The 20,673-nt window shown below is 43.7% G+C and overlaps 1 protein-coding gene across 2 annotated transcripts; it reads left to right on the forward strand.

The window, feature by feature from the left end:
* The first annotated feature begins 4 nt into the window (after nucleotides 1-4).
* Nucleotides 5-18,862, forward strand: GPS1 (G protein pathway suppressor 1). Of its 2 annotated transcripts, none has more exons than XM_063120191.1 (14): nucleotides 5-87; nucleotides 5,583-5,675; nucleotides 7,596-7,777; nucleotides 9,013-9,177; nucleotides 10,021-10,156; nucleotides 11,665-11,742; nucleotides 12,552-12,612; nucleotides 12,921-13,006; nucleotides 13,276-13,370; nucleotides 14,282-14,387; nucleotides 16,041-16,121; nucleotides 16,255-16,392; nucleotides 16,947-17,081; nucleotides 17,802-18,862. In XM_063120191.1, the coding sequence occupies exons 1-14, from the start codon at nucleotides 55-57 to the stop codon at nucleotides 17,874-17,876; spliced, it is 1,464 nt and encodes a 487-aa protein (XP_062976261.1). In that variant the 5' UTR covers nucleotides 5-54; the 3' UTR covers nucleotides 17,877-18,862. The 2 variants fall into 2 exon arrangements, with proteins under 2 accessions (XP_062976261.1, XP_062976260.1); XM_063120190.1 differs by lacking the exon at nucleotides 5-87 and adding an exon at nucleotides 1,752-1,919.
* Nucleotides 18,863-20,673: the final 1,811 nt, after the last annotated feature.

Here is a 20,673-nt window from a genome sequence, read left to right on the forward strand (position 1 = left end):
TGGAAGGAGGTGGGGGAAGGAAGCGACCCGGAAGTGCACGGCGCGAGGGTCAATATGCCGCTACCCGTTCAAGTCTTTAATTTACAGGTATCGAGGAAGTTTCGGGGGGCGAGTTGGGGGTTTCTCCAAGGGGTGCGTGGCTGAGTGGCCGGTTGGGCAACGCGCGTGGCGGGTGGGAAGGGTCCTGCCGGGGGTCGCGCCGCTCCAGCAGAAGAGCGCGTGTGTCATTCCCTGGGTGGCTGAATCCTTGAGGAAGGGGCCGAAAGGGGGGATACGCAGCACGAACAGGCCGGCTCGGGCGCAGGCTTAGGCCCGTTGTCTGGATTAAGCCACAGGCGGGTGGCTGCGGCCACGGCCAAGCGAAGAGGCCTCGCAGCCTGTCCTGCAGCCCCATCCCTTTGGCTCTGCGTCCCCTGCCCCGCCCCCGCCCTGCTTTTGTAGGAACTGCTCGAGTGACCTCCGAGGGCATCAGTGCTGCCTCAGGCCCTGTAACGTCTGACTGGGGAAAGTCGCCACTCCACTCCTGGTGGTTTTCTTTAATTATTATGATGTAGCTGGAAGCCATGCTGTGTCCTGAGATTTAAAAGGTTTAAAACATGTAGTTTCTTGAAACGGAGTAGGTGTGCTTAGTTTGGATGCTTCATAAGATCTTTCAATGTAAATTGTACAATAGATCTACGACATAACTTGGGAAAATGTTTTATTGAATGATCTGTCCCTGCATTACTTTCCCACATCCTGACCCACGATTATGATGGCTCAAAGTAATATAATCAAGTAATATAAATTACCTGAATAGTGGGGACCTGTTTGATCTGCTATGAAAGATTCCTCCAGTCTTGGTTACCAATTTTATATTTACCAGCAAGTTCACATAATGAAAAAATAAGTACTACCACTGGGAGGTTGGAATAACTGGAGAGAATTCTGCTGGTGTGTGTGTTTTAAACTAAACTGGCTGTTTTGGATGTGCCTGTCTAATAGTGTATTGGCCTCCAAAGAGGGGCAAGATCAAAATCAATGGAGACATGGTGTCTGAAATACAGAACATTCTTTTGTTCTGAGAGGTCTGGCTGCTGTAGGTGTGACAAAACATTTTAAAGGAGAAATCAGTAAATCTGTTAGTACTCAAGAACATGTGTCGCAAGCTGCAGCTCATGTGTCACACTTTCCCTTTTCTAATGTAACCATATGTGGATCTGCATAAGAGACAATACTGTCACTACAACATGCTTGATCCTGTAGGGTAGGGGTGTGGAACTGCTTTTTTTGGTGGGGAGCCAAATTGCTACTGATTGGGCCCTCTGTGGGTTGGATGGTTCCAGTGGGCATGGTCATACGTAGTTATGTCATCCTTCCATGCATTTTGACTTTCTCGGTACCTCTCTCAGCCCAAAGACAGGAATTTGGCCAGTGATGGGAGGAGCATGATTAGCCAAATTCCTGGCTTCATGGGGCATTCATGGAGCCCAGGTTTCTGTGGGGTGGATGGGGAACCTCTGCGAGCCACAGGTTCCCTATACCTGCTGTAGCGCATTCTCAAAACTGTATTTCATTATAAATCTTCAGCAGAAATATGTGTCTCTCTTCTAGCGTGTATTTTTTTGCTATTCCCCCACCCCCTCTGAACCTGGCCTTTTCAGGTTGGAAAATAGAACTTAAATGCAGGTTTAAGTTCTGACTGCAGAGGCATTAATTTCCTTTCTTTCCTTTAGCAGCCGCCGAGCTCTGTGTCAGGGCGAGGGGGTACAGAAAGTCAGGACAGGATGAGGGATAGTTCAGTTCCGAGCTCAGCTTCCTCATCAATGACAGATCTATACAACGCCCCCCGCAGCAGTAGGTCAGACCTCTTCCTCCCAGGTACATCTGGAGACTTCAGCCTAAGTGCCTGCTTATCAGCCTGCACCCTGCTCTATGAGGTATCTCAAAGGAGAAAGCACTCAAGGATGTCTGCGTGAGAATGACTTGAGTTTTTCCAGCATTAAGGCATATTTGTTTAAAATAGTTCATTTCTCTGAAATGAATACATCTTTCAAATAACAAGGGATTTTGCATTGTGTTGTTGAGCACCTAATCAATATATTTGTGCCCTGCTGCCTATGAACAGATAGTGGGTTGGTAGACCAAGGAGAGGAATTAAAATATAATAATAAACTACAATTAATCAAAGTCACCAGCAGATCAATTAAAACAGCAGCAGGATCAGTCAGTCACATTGAAATAAAAAAAGCAACAAGAATTTTACTTGGCATTTAATGGCCAGCAACTAGATGCTGAATGAATGTTCATGGGAAAGGGGTTGAAAAATGAGGTGCCACCGCTGAGAAGATCCTCTCCCTAAAAGGAAGCCACCACCCACCCACCTCAACTCAGAACTGGGCTTCCATTGAAGACCTAAACAGATTAGGCTGTTTCAAATGGGAGCCAGTAGTCTGTTCCGTATTTGGGTTCCAACATCAACCTTGTTCATTTACTAAGGGTTCTAAAATTCTGTGTTAAATTCTCCCCAGATTCTTTGTCCAGAAGCTCCCAAATGTCCATGAAAAGCCATAGCTCAGTATTAAGGCATATGTTTTGAATGACGAAGGTCTTGGGTTTGGGCCCTGGCTTCTCCAATTGAAAGATCACAGGCAACAGGCTTGGTTCTGGAATTGTAGAGAACTGCTGCTAGTCAGAGTAGACCAAGAGTAGGGAACCTTTAACCCTCCAGATGTTCTTGGACTCCAACTTCTGTCAGCCACAGCCAGTGGTCAGGAATGATAGTGGGAGTTGTAGTCCAGCAACATCTGGAGGATCACAGGTTGTCCACTCCTACAGTACCAAATGTCTGACATTGTTAAGATAATGTCATATGTTCATATACATCCTGCAACTTTTAACATGCAAAATTAGGCAAATTTATAGAAAACAACTTGTCTCTTTCTTCCCCAGTACATATTTGGCATCAAGTCACTGGAGAGAATGACATGGATCTGGGAGCTATGAAGAAAGCTGCGAACCTAGAAATAGTTCAAGCATTTATTCATAACCAAACCACTTTTAGCATCTGAAAACTGTAGCACAGGGATGGGGACTACAACTCCCAGCATCCCTTACCATTTGCTATGCTGCCTTGGGCTAATGGAAGTTGCAGTCCAGCAACACATTCTCCATCTCTACTCTAGCAGATAATTCCCTGCCTTCTTAGTTTCCTCTGAAGCTATAAGTTGAGATGGAGAAACAGTTCAGATTTAGCAGCACTATTTCACCTACATATGTAATAACTCAATTTTCGTAATAAGGTGTAAAAATATCTTTCTTTGGACCGGGAGGTTTTCAGTCTTTCTTTTCTCAGGGCTCACCCTTTCTGATTCAAAACAACTGCTATGGGACTCCTGTGTGTTGCAGAGGATTCTGAGTTGTGTTCTAGAATGCATTTATGTTACACATAATTCATGTAATGAAGCTGTGTGTATATGTATTTTAAATGAAAAGTAGTCTTGGAAGCTTGCAATTTTGAACAGAGCAGGGGACTGAACTCTTTCATCTCCATCTTTCTTTCTCTTTTTGCTATAAGTTGCTTTCTCCTCAGCTTCCTTTTCCCCTTTCACACTTCCAGATTTGGCCCACAAGGGGAGTTACATATCTAGAACCCCATAGGGAGAAAGGCAACCAAGAAGGGAAGGCAATTTTTGTGGGGTGTGGGAATGACCAGGAGTTAAAGGCTTAAGCACCCCTCCTCCTCTCAAGGTTGTTTTTTATTTATTTATTTATTTATTTATTACATTTCTATACCGCCCAATAGCCGAAGCTCCCTGGGCGGTTCACAAAAATTAAAATGTTTTTAATTTTTTGTTAAAAACAAAACAAAAACCTGTCAGGGCTTCATTATACACATAGGTGGCTGGGGATGCTGGGAGTTGTAGTCCAACTCACCTGGAGGGTACCAGGTTAGGGAAAGCTGCTTTACATCAAAGTTTTGCCAAACACAAGATGGAGATGACATTTGAGACATCTAATTAACACCAGGGCCAGTCTTAGGCTGAATGATGCCCCAGGCAAGGAGCATCTTTGGCTCCCCCTCAATTTGTTCAACTTATTAATACTTTCTTATTACATTTAGTGCCCATTTTATGACTTTTATGCATGATTTGCACACATGATTTATACCTGTCATATAAGATGATAAATTTGCAGGCCGGAACTGTAGCATCTGTGTTTAATCATGCCACATGATCTTAGTGTTAGTTGCTCCAGATGTGAAGTGAATAGTTGAGTAGATAGTCCATGATGCGATGAGGGATATCCACCTAAGCCTGGTTCCCCAGGCCCGGCACATGAATCACCTGCCTCTACATCTGGCTCTGATCTAGATGACAAACTCTGGTAGCAAAAGTCATGTATTTCTCTAGGTCGCTCACTCGTACATAATAGCGTTAAGATATTTCACTGAATTCTTCAGCTATGTCAGTGGTAGTACTGTAGAGATGATTTTGACATAAAAATCTCCAAACATCTTGGTGCCAAACATACCCAAGAAACTGTCTGTGACCCATTATGACTTAAATTCAACATTGCGCTAATGGATGTCTGCCAGTGCAACGGGACGTTCTCCCTCTTTCCTCCCCCATGCAGCCCTATGTGCTGCCTCTAAGTCTGCTCTGGAAGGTTTTCTGGGCCTCTGGATTAAATTCTGAGAGCACAAGGTGGGAAAGGGGAAACGCCCTGCCTCCCAGTTCCCTTGAAAGAACTGCTTCTGTCAGCAGAATGATGCCACGGGATACAACTGAGGATCTTTTAAGTTTGATTAAGAGCTTCCCATTAACAGTTTCCCCTGTGCATGATGGTTGGCAAACAAGAGCATGCATTGTGGTTTCTCGGTGGTTCTTCAGAAGTATAGAACACCCCCTTTCAGCAAACCAAGACATCCTTCTTTCTTGGGCTGGCTTTTGAGAGCCAACATTTGCACATTGAGGGCAGGGGGTGATTATTAGTGGATTTAATATTTTCGGCTATTTTATTGAATTTTACTGGCCTTTAATGGAACTTTAAGGGCTGTTCTATATTTCTTAGTATATTAATACCTTCAAGATAGGGTGGCCTGTATGAACACCTAAGTATAAACCTGAGTGACTGAATTGCAAAGCAAGAGAGGACCCCCCCTTTTTATTTTTTTTTGCTAAATCCCATTTACTTTTATCCCAAACTTTCAACTGATCCATTGGCCTTGATCCTTGAAAACGAACATGTCATTACATCCTGACTTTGCAGAATCAGATAAATACCTGGCTCTTATTGTTAAGGTGTGACTGTGCTTGGTTTTGGATCTGTCTTTTGTTTCTCTTATTGCTGCTTTTCGGAAAGCCGTCCAAACCTCGCTGCTTTCCACCTTGAAAAGCTGTTCAGACTAGGGAAGTCTATTGGGTGAATGGGGGAGCCGTATTCCTTGCAATTCCAGGTCCAGGGACTGGAACTCCCAGTAATAGAACTCCCATGCTTCAATTTCTAGCCATGTCGTATCTGCTGATGCATGAGAACCTCTTTCCCATGAGGCTGGGAAGGAGCCTCCTAGCTTCTATTTCACACTGACATTGTTGTTGCAGGGTGCGGTAGAGCCCATGCAGATTGATGTAGACCCGCAAGAAGATCAGCAAAATGCACCTGATATCAACTATGTGGTGGAGAACCCGACTCTGGTATGTGCTTGAGGGCAGCAGTGACAAACCAATGCTAGACTGTTTAGAATTACCTGCCAAAATGTAGGTTCTCCCTCTGTTATCAAGCAAATTTAATAGTTATATATTGTTTTATTTGCAGCTTTTGCCAAATACATTTATCTGCATTGCTTGCCAGGTTTCTGCATTGACTGTCTAGGCTGTAAAAATGAGTTCAGGTAGTACAGCAAGGGGACTACATGAAATATCAGGGAAGAATGTTTTCCGTATGGGGCCTGGACAAAATTGTATTCCAATTACTAGAAAGTCTTTCCAGACTAGTAATTAGAAGCAGCCCACATTTTTTTTTCTTTATAGCCACCAGCATTTGAATTGCACCCTTCTGTTGCTGTTTTTTTTAAAAAATGATCTAGAACTTTTGAATGTTCAGAGTGCTTCACATTATCTTGTTATGTGCCTTTATCTATTTGTTACATTTATATCCTGCCTTTCCTCCAAGGAGCCCAAAGCGGCAGACATGAAATTCCTCCTTTCCATTTATCCTCACAACAGTCATGTGAGGCAGGTTAGTCTGAGACTCAATAAGTCACCCAGTGAGCTTCATAGCCAAGTGAGACTGGAACCCGAGTCTCACTCTAACCACTGTACCACACTGTACTAAACTTATCACATTGCAGATGAGAGTTGAGGTTGAGAGATGATGACTTGCTTAAGGCTACCTAGTCAGTTCATGGCAGAGGTAAGATTTGAATTGGGGACTTCTGGTGTAGTGTAGCCAGTACATGAAACCAGTTGATACTTTAACAGTTCTGAAGAGGCCATTTGTTCTGGTTTTAGAAAGCCACGCTGGCTGTGGAATGCTTTGGGTTGTGGGACATTTTTCTGTTTAAACATGCATAGGATTGTCCCTTAGTTAATTACTTCTTTATTAGAAATGCCCTGCCTTTCTACCAAGGTCCACAAGGCAGCCTGTGTATGTAGCAGATTTAGTGCCACCCTATTTTCTAACTCCCGACCATCTTCCTGTCCTGCTCTTACAACTTATTGATGCTTCTTTCCCAATTCCTCAATTGATCTTGAAACAAAACAGCTCTGCAGAAATTCCTGCACAGAATGGTTGGGGAAAAGAGAACAAGTGAGCTTTTCACCATTGGCTCTCCAACTCAGTTATTGCAGCACCCTGAAGAGCTGGCAGATGACCAGTGTTTGTATATGAATTTCATGCACAGTTCCTCCTATTCTGAAACATCCCCATGTATCTCTAGCCCCAAATTCTTGCTTTTCTAAACTCTGTCTTTTAGGATATCATTATGCTATTATTTTTCCTTTTGGATCCTCTTGTTTCCAAGCCCAAGACAAGCACAAATTCCCTAAGCTGAGGCAGTCTACTATATACCAGTTAGTAGGGGGACACTGCTTGAACCTGAATGTAAGCTTGTGCCAAAATGGTCTCAGTTGTTCCTTTTTTCTCTCTTGGGTGAAATAATGTCATGTCAATCAATACATGTATTTTGCTGAGAACTGTATTCTCATCTGTATCAAATTTGCATGTATTCGATCATAAGGCTGATATGTCCAATTTTGCCATTGCTCTGCCGAAAAATTGGAAAAGATGGAGTCTGAGGGTATTCCAGTTAGTTTAATAGTCCAGGAACTGTGAATTAGATCCCTTGTTGGTGAACAGTTCTCTGCATGTTAGAGATAATGACAAAAATAGGATGAATAAAAAGCTTATATCTTAGTTACAACATGGCAGAATTTCCTGCCCCTTCGGAATGCTTCTTACCTATCGTGAGAGGCAGGAACAGAAGAGCAGACATCTCCCCGGGAACTGGACTCGATGGCCTTGTAGGCCCCTTCCAACTCTGCTATTCTATGGTTCTATGATGTTTAGGGCACCACACTCTAAGTGACATTATCTCTCTCTGCTGGGACATTCAGGATCTGGAGCAGTATGCAGCAAGTTACAGCGGCCTGATGAGGATTGAGCGGCTGCAGTTCATTGCAGACCACTGCCCACAGCTGAGAGTGGAAGCCCTCAAGATGGCCCTCTCGTTCGTCCAAAGAACATTCAATGTTGATGTTTATGAAGAAATTCACCGGAAATTGACTGAAGCCACCAGGTACAAAGATAGAGAAGGGTCTCAGAGGGCTTCTTTGGGATGCATAACACTGGAAAAGAAACCTCTGGTTTGTGAGAACCTCTGTACTGGCCAAGTGACTCTGCATAGGACATAGTCCTCTTGTCCTGCACCTGCCTATAATTTCAGTTGTTGGCCTTCCCTAATGTCTTCTGAGTCAGTGCATGCACTCCCATCGAAACAAAAAAAGGAGCTTTCTCTGTTTTCTCTGTTTTTCTGACACTGTCCATAGTTAAAAAATGTCTGGGAAGAAAACTTTGGGACTGGGGGAGGAGCAGCTCATCCAAAAGTTGAACTCGGTGTAATTATGATATTCCAGTTAACTTTTGAGCTTCCTAGTTCTTCTGTTATCATCTTGGGATATCATCCTTACATCACAAACATACTGCTGTCCCTCAGGTGAAACTAGCAATAAAGCAGTTTCAATCCTTAGAGTCTGTCCCATTGTACTCAATGGAATGTACTTCTGAGTACATATGCATAGGATTGTACTGTCTTAATTTTTATTATTGTTCCTTTTATTGTTATTATTATTATTATTATTATTATTATTATTTATTTATATAGCATCATCAATGTACATGGTGCTGTACAGAGTAAAACTGTAAATAGCAAGACCCTGCCGCATAGGCTTACATTCTAATAAAATCATAATAAAACAATAAGGAGGGGAAGAGAATGCACCAAACAGGCACAGGGTAGGGTAAAACTAACAGTATAAAGTCAGAGCAAAATCAAGTTTTAAAGGCTTTAGGAAAAAGAAAGGTTTTTAGCTGAGCTTTAAAAGCTGTGATTGAACTTGTAGTTCTCAAATGTTCTGGAAGAGTGTGTCCATGTATCCATGTGACCTATGTTGTGACCTATGTTGTGTCCATGTGACCTATGTTATTTAATAATATTAAGCATGATATGGCACAGGTACGGCTATACAAAACCTCTAGTATATCTTCAACCTGGTCATAAAGCTATCTGGTTATAGATGTGCGTCGGCATCTCCTGTTTCTTTAGTAAGTAGATTGTTTGTTTATAGAGTTGCACTGATCAACTCTTCTTCTTTTTTCCTTTTCTGAATCAAAGGCGTTTTCATTGACCAGAAGGTCAACATCTTCTGAAACCAACACTATCCTTTCCCATTCTTAAAACTTATTGCTATAGATATCAGTTTATTATGTGTTACTCACGCACCACCTATTGTCTGTCTACTGCTTTCCTTTCAGAGAATTACAAAACACACCTGATGCTGTTCCAGATGGAGGGATGGAGCCCCCTCCTTTAGACACAGCGTGGGTTGAAGCGACACGCAAAAAAGCCCTTCTCAAATTGGAAAAGCTTGACACAGATCTAAAGAACTATAAAGGCAATTCAATCAAGGAAAGCATCAGGTGACGTGCAAGGAGATCAGCTGCAACGGAAATGTCCAGATTCAGCAATAACAAATTTTAAAGTCCATTTCAGAATAACATTGTGCATTCACAGAGTGCTTCCTGAAATTGTGTGGGTTTGCACATGCTTTGAAAAACATACCCATTTCTGCTGGAATGCATCATTTGCACCATTCACTGGTAGATAATGCCATGTAGTACACCTGTCTGGGAATCCAGTTTCAGCTCCTGTGTGGAAATGTTGCCTATTCAGACAAAAAGGTTTCCACATGTCTGCACCCACAGAACTATTCTCAAAGCCACCTTGTGAATATCAAATGTTTGTCTGAACTGTTTGCCCCTCACCTCCCCACAAACCCAGATCTTGAAACCCGCATAAATTGTGCAATTTCGGGGAGTTGTTTAAATTCATTCTACTCTGATAACTTCCATAGAGGCTGCATTACATTATTGTCGTGGTGGGCTTGTGAATATTTTGCGACAAAGTGAATGTGTGGAAGGAGCACTGGTGCTCTTTTGGGAGCAAAGGATGGAGGGCTTTGTAGCCAGAGAGCATTGGGGGAAACCTTCCTAAATAGCTCTGTTCAGCAAAAGAGGGTGCCAAATCTCTGGAGATGAGTGCCGTGTCCTCGTTCTGCCATTTGCCAAAATCTATGGAAATGTCTGTCTTCTGAGTATCTGTGAGCCCTGAACAAGAACATAACTTTTACCAGAGCATGTTATCCAGCAGCTAGACGTGCCGGATGAGGTCTGGGCAGTGATTTTGTTTTGGGTTAGTGGGTCTTTTAGCATTCTTGCTTATTCATTTTGCCACCTCTCTGTCCTCCCCCCTTTTTTTTTTAGGAGAGGCCATGATGACTTGGGAGATCACTATCTGGATTGTGGGGACCTCAGCAATGCCCTCAAATGTTATTCACGAGCCCGCGATTACTGCACCAGCGCAAAGCACGTTATTAACATGTGCCTCAATGTTATCAAGGTAAAAGAGCGGTATATGTCAGAGGTCATTTGGGGGCGGGGGAAATGAGGGAGACGTCTCCTTGTTCACAGCTGCCCTTGTTACAAAATTGCAGGCAATAATAATAATAATAATATATTTATTTATTTATTTATTTATTTATTTATTTGTTACCCGCCTCTCCCTCTGGTTTGAGGCGGGGTACAACACAAATAAAAACACCATAAAATACATAAAACTAATTCAAACGTTTAAAACCAGTGCATCATTAAAAGCAGCACACCATTAAAAAAGGCATCTTAAAATTCAACTGGGTAGGCCTGCTGGAAGAGATCAGTCTTTATGGCTTTCTTAAATTATTTATTTATTTATTTATTTATTTATATAGCACCATTAATGTGCATGGTGCTGTACAGAGTAAAACAGTAAATAGCAAGACCCTGCAGCATAGGCTTACAATCTAATAAAATCATAATAAAACAATAAGGAGGGGAAGAGAATGCACCAAACAGGCAGTATAAAAGTCAGAACAATTCAAGTTTTAAAAGCTTTAGGAAAAAGAAAAGTTTTTAGCTGAGCTTTAAAAGCTGCGATTGAGTTTGTAGTTCTCAAATGTTCTGGAAGAGCGTTCCAGGCATAAGGGGCAGCGGAAGAAAATGGACGAAGCCGAGCAAGGGAAGTGGAGACCCTTGGGCAGGTGAGAAACATGGCATCAGAGGAGCGAAGAGCATGAGTAGGGCAATAGTGTGAGATGAGAGAGGAAGACTGTTAAGTTGATGGGTCTCTCCCGGCAAGCCATTCCGCAAACTGGGAGCGGCAGAAGAAAAGGTCCTCTGGGTAATAGTTGTCAGCCTTGTTTTTGTTGGCTGGAGTAAATTCTTCCCAGAGGACCTGAGTGTGCGGGGCGGATTGTATGGGAGAAGGCGATCCCGCAGGTAGCCTGGACCCAAACCATGTGGGGCTTTAAAGGTGATAACCAACACTTTATACTTTGCCTGGAAACTAATTAGCAGCCAATGAAGAGATTTTAGAACTGGTGAAATGTGGTCACTGCTAGGTGTACTGGTGACCAGCCTGGCTGCCATATTTTGAACTAGTTGAAGTTTCTGAACTAGGCACAAAGGTAGCCCTATGTACAGCACATTGCAGAAGTCGAGCCTCGAAGTTACCAGTGCGTGCACAACCGTCTTTAGGTCTTTCAACTCTAGGAAGGGGCGCAGCTGGCGTATCAGCGGAAACAGATAGTAGGCACTCCTGGCTGTCGCATCTATCTGGGCTGTCATTTGGAGCAACGGATCCAGAAGCACCCCCAAGCTGCGAACGCAGTCTTTCAGAGGGAGTGTAACCCCATCCAGAACTGGTTGACACACCTCCAAACCTAGGTTATGACCTTTGACAGCAAGCACCTCCGTCTTGTCTGGATTCAGCTTCAGTTTGTTTTTCCTCATCCAGCCCATTACCGCCTAGTACCTTTATTCTTGCTCAGCTCCTGTTATAGCGCTGAGGTATTTCTGCTTCTTTCCTTACAGGTCAGTGTTTACCTTCAGAATTGGTCCCATGTCCTGAGCTATGTGAGCAAGGCAGAGTCCACGCCAGAAATTGCAGAGGTAATAGACTTTTTGCAACGTGCCTAGGCCCTTGCCATTTATTTTATTTTGCTTATTTTAGATGCATGTCAGCCTTCTTCCAGTTTGCTCAGGTCAGTGTAGAAGGTACCCCTCATTTTAGTTTCACAGCAGTCCTGTGAGGCAGATTAGGCTGAGAGTTAGTGTTTGTCCATGGTCACCTAGTGAACTTCATGACTGAGTGGGGATTTAATCCCGGGTAACTGCTAAACTACATGGGCTCTCTGTATGTCCTCTGGGGACCTGAATTGATGTCCTGACACTATAAAGGTTTAAATCTAGTGTTATGTGAGCAGACTTCTGTTTGCTCTTCTCCTCCATGCACCCCACAGATCTGCTTCTGAGAGCCCCCCAACCCTCCGGAGCAGATTTGGGGCACAGGGGGAAACTGTTCTGTAGTCAGACAGGATTGGATACAACCCCAGGTCTCCAGGTCTGACCTAGCTCAGTGCCTCCAAAAGTTAATAGCTTGACTCTCTTGCCTTGAAGGAGAATTGCTAGAGAAAACCAGCTGATGCTGGATTTCAGGGTAATGATGGGGTTCAGATGTCCCACTTGTTAAATGGCGCAGAGACCCGGTTTCCTCATTATTGTGCTCGGTGATGTGTTGTGTACCTGTTCCCTCTTTTGACCTTTGAGTGTACCCATCTGCTTTTTTAGATGAGTTACTTGGGCTATGCTGGGGGCCAAGGAGATAGCAGAATTGCTTCCTCAGACAGGTTTAGTGGAAGGAATTAGCTAAAAAGCTGCAGCTCATTTGCTGTTTCTCTGCCTCCTCTTCCCCCCTACAGCAAAGAGGAGAACGTGACAGCCAGACACAGGCAATCCTTACCAAATTGAAGTGTGCCGCAGGTGAGTGAGTGCTTAGCTTGCTTTGTGGACTGAGTATTTGCCCCTGGTGCCAGTCTGAACTTGCCGTGTGCAAGAGTGCAATATGCAGGCACAATCAACTGTCTTCCTTGCCTCTCCAATTTTCTACCCCAGGGTTATGCAAGGCTAAGACCCAAGTGCAGCCTCTGCGGTTTTAGTTCTTTCTTCTGTAGAACTGTGGATAATTCTGGAGCTCCTCCCCATGGTTTCTGTATGACCCTGGCATTATGTCTCTCCCAACTCATGCCCTTAGTGTCCTGGACAAAAGACTAACTAAGTCTGGTTCCTAGGCTTGGCTGAACTAGCTGCCCGGAAATACAAGCAGGCGGCAAAGTGCTTCCTGTTGGCCTCGTTTGATCACTGTGACTTCCCTGAGGTAAGGATGAGGAAGAGTTGTGAGCTGGGAAAGTTGTGGGTTTGGAATGAGGGGAAATGGTGGGAGGGATCCCAAGTGTGGCCTCCTCCCAAGTTGGGCCTGTTTTAGGGAATGTCTATGACTTCCCTTGGGTGTCTTGAGAAGCAGCTTCTCCTGGAGGTATATGAACCAGGAGAAAGGCTGAAGACCACCTACTCTCCCTTGGGCGATGACTCTAGCTCTGCTGGAAGTGCTGCTCTTCAGACGCTCCCTCTTCTCTCTCTTTCTAGCTGCTTTCTCCTAGCAATGTGGCTGTGTACGGCGGCCTGTGTGCACTGGCCACCTTTGACCGTCAGGAACTGCAGCGTAACGTCATCTCCAGCAGGTGAGGGATTTGGAGGACCTTGAGTGCTTTGTTCTGTTAGTGTCCTGTATCTCTTTCCATTGCAGGGAGGGGTGTATGTGGTGTGTGTGTTGTGGCGGTGAGACTTCGCGCAGACAAATGCAGGAAAGGAAGAGAACAAGCAGCCTCTCTGATCCCATTAGTCTTCTACTTCATTTATTTATTTCATTTATGTACCACCCATAGCTGAAGCTCTCTGGGCAGTTCACAAAAATTAACCATTAAAACACATTATACAAAGTTCAAAAGAAAAGTATTTCCATAAAAATTATTATTATTATCATCATCATCATCATCATCATCATCATCATCATCTTAGCCTCTTCTTCTGGTCTGGTGCGTTATATGACCCTTGTTCCCTGACATCTTGTTTTATTTTTGTGATTGTAACGGCCTTTGTGCCATAGACAAATAAAATGTATTCATAAAAAAAAAGATTACAACATACATCTAAAAACAATTTGTTAAACCATTAGCCAAAGATAATCCAAAACCTCATTTATAACTCATTGCATGCTGTCAGATGCCTGAGAGAAGAGGGCAGTTTTAACCTAGCGCTGAAAGGATAGCAATCTTGGCGCCAGGTGGGCCTCGTTAGGAAGATGATGCCATCATTTCAGTCTCTTGTGGCTGCTTTTCATTTAAAAAAAAAGAAAAGTAAAAGAGCCACAACATAGAGTCGTAGAACTGCCCAGCCCCAAGTTAGCCCTGCCATGCCTTCCCACAAACAAGGAAATCATAGCTAAGAAATTACTAGCACTCAAGGCTCTTAGTCACCATAGAAATGGGCAGTCCAGTCCACTGGCCTGCTCACAGGGGAGAGCAGCCCTGGCCTATTTAAAGGTCCTTAGGAAATGGCTAACTTCAAGCTCTGTCTCCTGCTGTATCTGCAGCTCCTTCAAACTCTTCTTGGAGTTGGAACCGCAGGTCCGTGACATCATCTTCAAATTCTACGAATCCAAATACGCCTCGTGTCTCAAGATGCTGGATGAAATGAAGGTTAGACCTGGAGATCTGAGCTCTGCCTGTGTGTTTTGAGAAGGGTCTGCAGTAGTATTTGTACTGGTGGGGTTAATGGTCCCTTCCTGTGTGGCAAACGTACTCATGGAATAGAAGCATCAAATGCCTGGCTGAGTGAGGAAGGGGCTGAGCGAGCGGCTTCAGATGTCATGCCAAACCTTAACAGCGCTACATGACTGAGGCTGGATTGTGAGTGCTGAACTCGTGTGCTCCCTTCTTTTCTTTTCTTTTTGCACCTTCCTCTTAATTAGTTGCTTTCTGGTTTGAGGCGAACTGTAGTTTGCCATTACATCCATAACAGCACATTATGGTTTGCACTAACTACCCTGTAAAGCAGAGCCAAATCCTGGTTTACAATCCCAGTTTGCAGGGCAGGCACGAACAAGAATGTGCCAATATGAATGCAATGGCAAACTATAGTTGATCTCAAACCGGGAAGCAGTGGAAGGAGCTTCTTCGTGTAGTGCCAAACCATGATTTGGATTTACGTCTGAACCGAGCCAATGTGTTCTCTTCCTCAGGTTGCAGCCTCATTGCAAACTACTGACACTGAAAAATAAGGAAAGAGGAATATTTAAAACTGTGCGCATAAATGTAGAAAGGAGGTGAAAGGGATAAATGCTGTCGGAGGGAGAAACTCTGTGCATGTAGGCTTACCTGCTGGTCTGAAATCACATTATCTTGATAGTGAAATCAGTCCTATTAATGAGTTTCTTCTCTGCCTTCCCTTCTTTTTCCCTGTCAAAAACTCCCTTTGGCTGTTCCATTGAGACTGTTGCCTGTTCAGAAACTGCCAAAGGAGAGGGGCAGGATTAGCTGTCCCCCGTTTCAGTGCTAGCTGAATTAAGCTCCCCCCAGGTTAATAGCACAGTAAGTGTAAAGATGCTGTAGCTTCTCCTGGGAGATGAAATATTGCTATAGCAACTAGAGGAAGTGAGGTAGGCCTAAAGAAAATGAGGCACTGCCTTTGTAATTTTAACCAGTTCGATCTAGTATGTACCTCCCTTTTAATGATGCACTGGTTTTAAACGTTGAATTAGTTGTATGTATTTTATGGTGCCTTTCATAGAATCATAGAATAGCAGAGTTGGAAGGTGCCTACAAGGCCATCGAGTCCAACCCCCTGCTCAATGCAGGAATCCACCCTAAAGCATCCCTGACAGAGGATTGTCCAGCTGCCTCTTGAAGGCCTCTAGTGTGGGAGAGCCCACAACCTCCCTAGGTAACTGATTCCATTGTCACACTGCTCTAACAGTCAGGAAGGTTTTCCTGATGTCCAGCTGGAATCTGGCTTCCTTTAACTTGAGCCCGTTATTCTGTGTCCTGCACTCTGGGAGGATCGAGAAGAGATCCTGGCCCTCCTTTGTGTGACAACCTTTTAAGTATTTGAAGAGTGCTATCATGTCTCCCCTCAATCTTCTCTTCTCCAGAGGGAGAGGCGGGTAACAAATAAATAAATAAATATATTATTATTATTATTATTATTATTATTATTATTATTATTATTATTATTATTTTGTATTGCTTTTTTGCTGACTCCACAGATATTTGTCTCTTGCTGTGTCAGGGAGTGTGGGGTCAAGGTTTGGGGAGAGATTATGAATTCTTCCTCATAATCCTTATTCTGCACAGGATAATCTGCTTCTGGATATGTACTTGGCACCCCATGTGAGGACACTTTACACCCAGATCCGGAATCGGGCCCTCATCCAGGTAATTACCTTCTAAACAATTGCTCTCCCACTTATGTGCTGAGATCCTCTCCTGCCCTCTTCTGATCACAGTGCAAAAAGCTCTTAATGGATACTTTTCTTTTCTTTTTTTCACGCATCTCTCTCATTCCTAGTATTTCAGCCCGTATGTATCAGCAGACATGCGCAAGATGGCCACTGCATTCAACACCACAGTGGCAGCCCTGGAAGATGAGCTCACTCAACTAATCCTAGAAGGACTGATTAATGCCAGAATAGACTCTCACAGCAAAGTGAGTACCAATTGCTGAAAGCTAATGGGTTGCTAGAGGTAAAGTGCAGAATGCTTCACAGTTTCCTTTTGCTGCAGAGTTATAAGTCATTATAAAAATATAAATGCCATTTAAAAAGAAGCCAGTGCTGTATCTAAATAAAGCCTGCATTGTGGGCCAAAAAGGCCTAGGTTGAATGTCCTGATTTGAAAGCCCAGTTGCCAAAAGTTTGGAATAGTTTGGCAAGGATTGAAGTGGGAGAAGAAAGCTGGTTTGGCACTGAGGAGCATTTGGTTGGGGTTTGTAACACCTCCCAATCACCAGCGATTCCCTTTTGGTTCCTGAGTCTTCAGCAGGCACTGGTCCCACTATTTCATTTCCCTACACATACTCTAGACACTTGCTTTCTTTAAAATGTAAAGGTTTGGAGTCCCAGATACAAGTGCTGTTCCACAAAGGCCTTTTGCAGGGTCTCGTGTTCACCCTGGGTGCTTGCACGGCTGCTGTCTCAAATGATGCTATAAGCCGCTCAAATGTTTCTGGGTCTCTCCAGCAATTTTTTAATTTCTTTGTAGATTTTATATGCACGGGATGTTGATCAGCGCAGTACCACCTTCGAAAAGTCCTTGCTGATGGGGAAGGAGTTCCAGCGTCGCGCCAAAGCTATGATCCTAAGAGCCGCTGTCCTGCGTAATCAGATCCATGTGAAGGTTAGCAAAGAGGCTTTGAATTTGGGGCAGGGGGTTGCAGCTTAATATGCTGGTTAATAAGCTGGGGGTTCTGGCTTGTGGCAACTATCAGTGAGAGCATTGTGGCCAAGTTGTCAGATGCCACCAGTGAAAGTCACTTACCTGCATGGCCGGAATGGCTTTACTGTAACTGTTTCCAGGCCACCAGCAGATTAGGTAGATGTTTTGTTTTGTTTAAGAACCTGGTTGCTTCAGGACAAACCCAGCAATTCCTGCAGCAGCTGCAGCGTTTAAGGCCAAGAAGTGCATCACCAAAATGCAGACATTTTGTTGGCAGGTCCACAGGGAAACTGCAGGCTGCTGCAGGAGGAGGAACTTGTACCTCGCTCCTCCATGTTCTAACAAAGTGCCCCAATCATTCAGTTTTACAACAGCTTCCTGATTCTTTTGGAGACCAGCCAGCGTGAGAGTTGTGCTAGGCTTTGGCTGCCAATCCCATGTTCTTTGCTTAGGAGAAACTGGAGCCTGTTTAATCGCCGATTCCCCCCGCTCGCTGCCGAGGCAGGGAAATGCTCCTCCATTTTTCTGATTATTCTGTTAGGGTTGGGTGAACATAGTTGCTATTCATCTAGGCTGGGTTTCCCTCCCCTTGCCTGCTATCATGGCGACTTGTGGGTTGGGCGAGAGGGTCTCTTTCCAGCTGCTCACTGGGCCTGTGGTGTCTTCTTTGTCTTGTTGCAGTCTCCCCCAAGAGAAGGAAGCCAAGGTGAACTCACTCCAGCAAACAGCCAGTCCCGGATGAGCACCAACATGTGAAACTGTCTTAACTCGTGAAAAGACTCTTCCTCCCCACCACACCCAGGGCCATGTGTATCATCCAGCGTCCGCGCCACCAACTGTCCCTTGGTGCCTTCTCAGACTCTCTAGGTGTGGGAGGGCCCGGACTGTCGGAGGCATCTGCCTTTAGAGTCTGATTCCTTTTAGAACAGAAACTTCCATTAGATCCAGCACTTCAAGAATATGCGAGCATGTGAGTGCTGGGTGCATCTTGTCCCTTCCCCAGGGTATTTCACAAACAGAGGCTTTTCGTGGCTTCCTTCAGCTGCCAACAGAGCTTTGTGGTTTCCATTCAGTAAAAGATATATAGCATGAATCTGAAGGGACGAGTGTGTTCCATAGAACTTCTCATTCACTCAAACCCATGGTCTTAGACCCGGAGATTTCCTCTTGAGCAGCACCAAAAGAAAACCTAGCATCCTTTCTGTTCACTCACTACAAGGCTTGTGTTTGCATTTACCCTGGGTCAGCTCCATGTCAATCTGTTCTTCCCATTTGAAAAGCCCGGCTTGTTCTCACATCCCCTGGCCTGGTTTTGGCTGTTGTTTTTGATGTTCCTCATCCAGATTTACTGCTGTAGTCTGTGGCGGCTTTCTAGCCATTTTGGCTACTGACAGAGGGGGTAAAATGTCATGGCAGTGCCTCCATGTGCATCTGGGCAGAGCCTTGCTCGGCTGCTTGCACTCCTGGTAACACTTCTTATTTATCCTTTACAAAAACAAAAAAAAGGGGGGTTGTGATCACAGGTCAGACTCAGATTGTGTTATGACCATAGTTTAAATGTTTGAATATTCCGCAGTTACTTCCGTTTGGAGTTCATTCATTGGGGTTCATCCCAGGAACAAAGTTAACAAATTTGGACTTAGCCCTTGACAACTCAGTAGACTTCCTACAGACACTGTTAACGCTACTTAGTTTAAAACAAAGTTCTCTCCTATGCATTAAAAGCATAATTGTAAAGATAATTGCAGATTTGAGCATTGGTTGTTTGTTTCCGCTCCTTCTCTGTACTTGGAAACAAGGCAATACTCTAGCACAGATGTCTGAGGAAATGCTAGGTACATGAACTGTGCAGTTTCAGAAACTGTGGTGAATTAAGGAATGGCTGAATCGCAGTCCTTTCACATGGTAGTTTGGTTTGAAGTTAGAAGCAGACCCTACAGTCTTTGACCAGCAGTATGAAGATCAGGTAATCCTTATAGAAAAAAAATATGTATGGAAGAGAATCAGTGACACAGATCTGTTTACATGGCCTGTATTTATTCTGGGTGCTTTGTTGGAGTTTTTGCCAAAGTCGTTTCTATGAGACAACTATGAGAAGGAGGTAAAAAGAACTTAATTTATTTCTTAAAATATTTCTAAAGTGCCCCTCAGCCGTACGGATACCAGCATAAGCAATAAGTCATGCAAAATAAAAACCGACAGGAATGACCCAGAATAAGTCACAGTAGAAAACATAATAAAACAACAAAGAACATAAACATAATAACGTAATTGAAAAGCAGCTAAAACTAGAACAGCCTAACAGGCATACCTATATTAAAATGCCTGGACATATTAAAAATGTTTTGACCTGGCACCAAAAAGATTGCAGTGGTGGCTACAGTTGCTAAGTCATTGATCTATGCTACTGCAGTAACCTTATAACCTTTGGTTTTACAATGAGAAAGACTAGAAACTTGGTTTTGTACTCTTTTTAAATGAAAGCTGAGATGATCAGAATCTGTGCTGTGTGATGCACAAAACTGCAGACAGTCTAGAAAAAGCTGTTTAGTATTCAGAGAAAAAGGCTCCTATTTAGTATGAAAGGCTGGCATACTCCATAATGCATTCCCTAACCCTGATTGAATTAAGGTAAGGAAACCACACCACTCACAACTTTTAGCGGTCCCTAGCGTCTCCTGTTCTTTATCATATGGGTTGGGAGCTGAAATACTCTGATTTTGTATAGTTATGAAGCAGTTTGATCAATAATTGATCACTAACATACAAGGAGGGCTAGATTAAAGGGAGGCCTTCCACAACTGGAGGGCTGCAACTATTGTGTGGTTTTTTTAAGTTGTGTTAGCATACCACTCATGAGCGTGTCACTCACTATGCTGCACTTTACCTAGTGTCTTCATACTCTGAAGTTTTGCTCTCAGTAGAAAAGCAGACCTTTTAAGAGCAACGACATATTGACAGATTAATGAAAATGGTTTGGAGCAGCCACTTGTGTGTAGTGCCACCTGAAGGTGAAAGGCTAGAATTCTCTCCTACCTTGTTCTGCAGACCGTGTGCTACACCTCAAATGGAAAGTAAAAGTGGATGTGTAGCGCTGCTTGCATGACGGATGCTTTCCCTAGCTGCACTAGATGGATTGTCATGAATGGTTCCGATCATGTGGGAAGGAAGTTTCTGCATTTCTGACCTTAAGCTCATGTGTGCATTTAAAAGCCTTGAGCTTCTTGGCCAGTTTTTAACATGGTGCGCTGCTTTAAAGCCCACCACCGCTTCCAGGAAGAATAATTGACAAATATAGGGGAACTGAGGCTTAATAGGTCAGGAACATCATGTTTCTGACTTATTTATTGCTACACTAGCATTCATCCTGCTAAGGCACCCCCCCAAAGCAACGTAAAATAAAATAATAAAACAGCAATACCCTGCCAGCTTGAGCAACTCTGGAAATTCCCATCTCTGGCATCATATTAGAAAGATCAAAAGTGTATTTAAGCTTTGTATTACGTTGCATTATGTACTATGCTGCCCAATTTATAAATGATTGAGAAAGGGC

The sequence above is a fragment of the Elgaria multicarinata genome, chromosome 3, assembly GCF_023053635.1.
Source record: "Elgaria multicarinata webbii isolate HBS135686 ecotype San Diego chromosome 3, rElgMul1.1.pri, whole genome shotgun sequence".
Taxonomy (NCBI): domain Eukaryota; kingdom Metazoa; phylum Chordata; class Lepidosauria; order Squamata; family Anguidae; genus Elgaria; species Elgaria multicarinata.

Excerpts from the sequence above, each read along its gene's own strand:
- GPS1 (XM_063120190.1), top strand. The coding sequence starts at position 1,767 with ATGAGGGATAGTTCAGTTCCGAGCTCAGCTTCCTCATCAATGACAGAT. Across the intron at positions 1,920-5,582 it reads CCTGCACCCTGCTCTATGAG|GGTGCGGTAGAGCCCATGCA; the intron begins GTATCTCAAAGG and ends TTGTTGTTGCAG. Across the intron at positions 14,388-16,040 it reads AGATGCTGGATGAAATGAAG|GATAATCTGCTTCTGGATAT; the intron begins GTTAGACCTGGA and ends TATTCTGCACAG.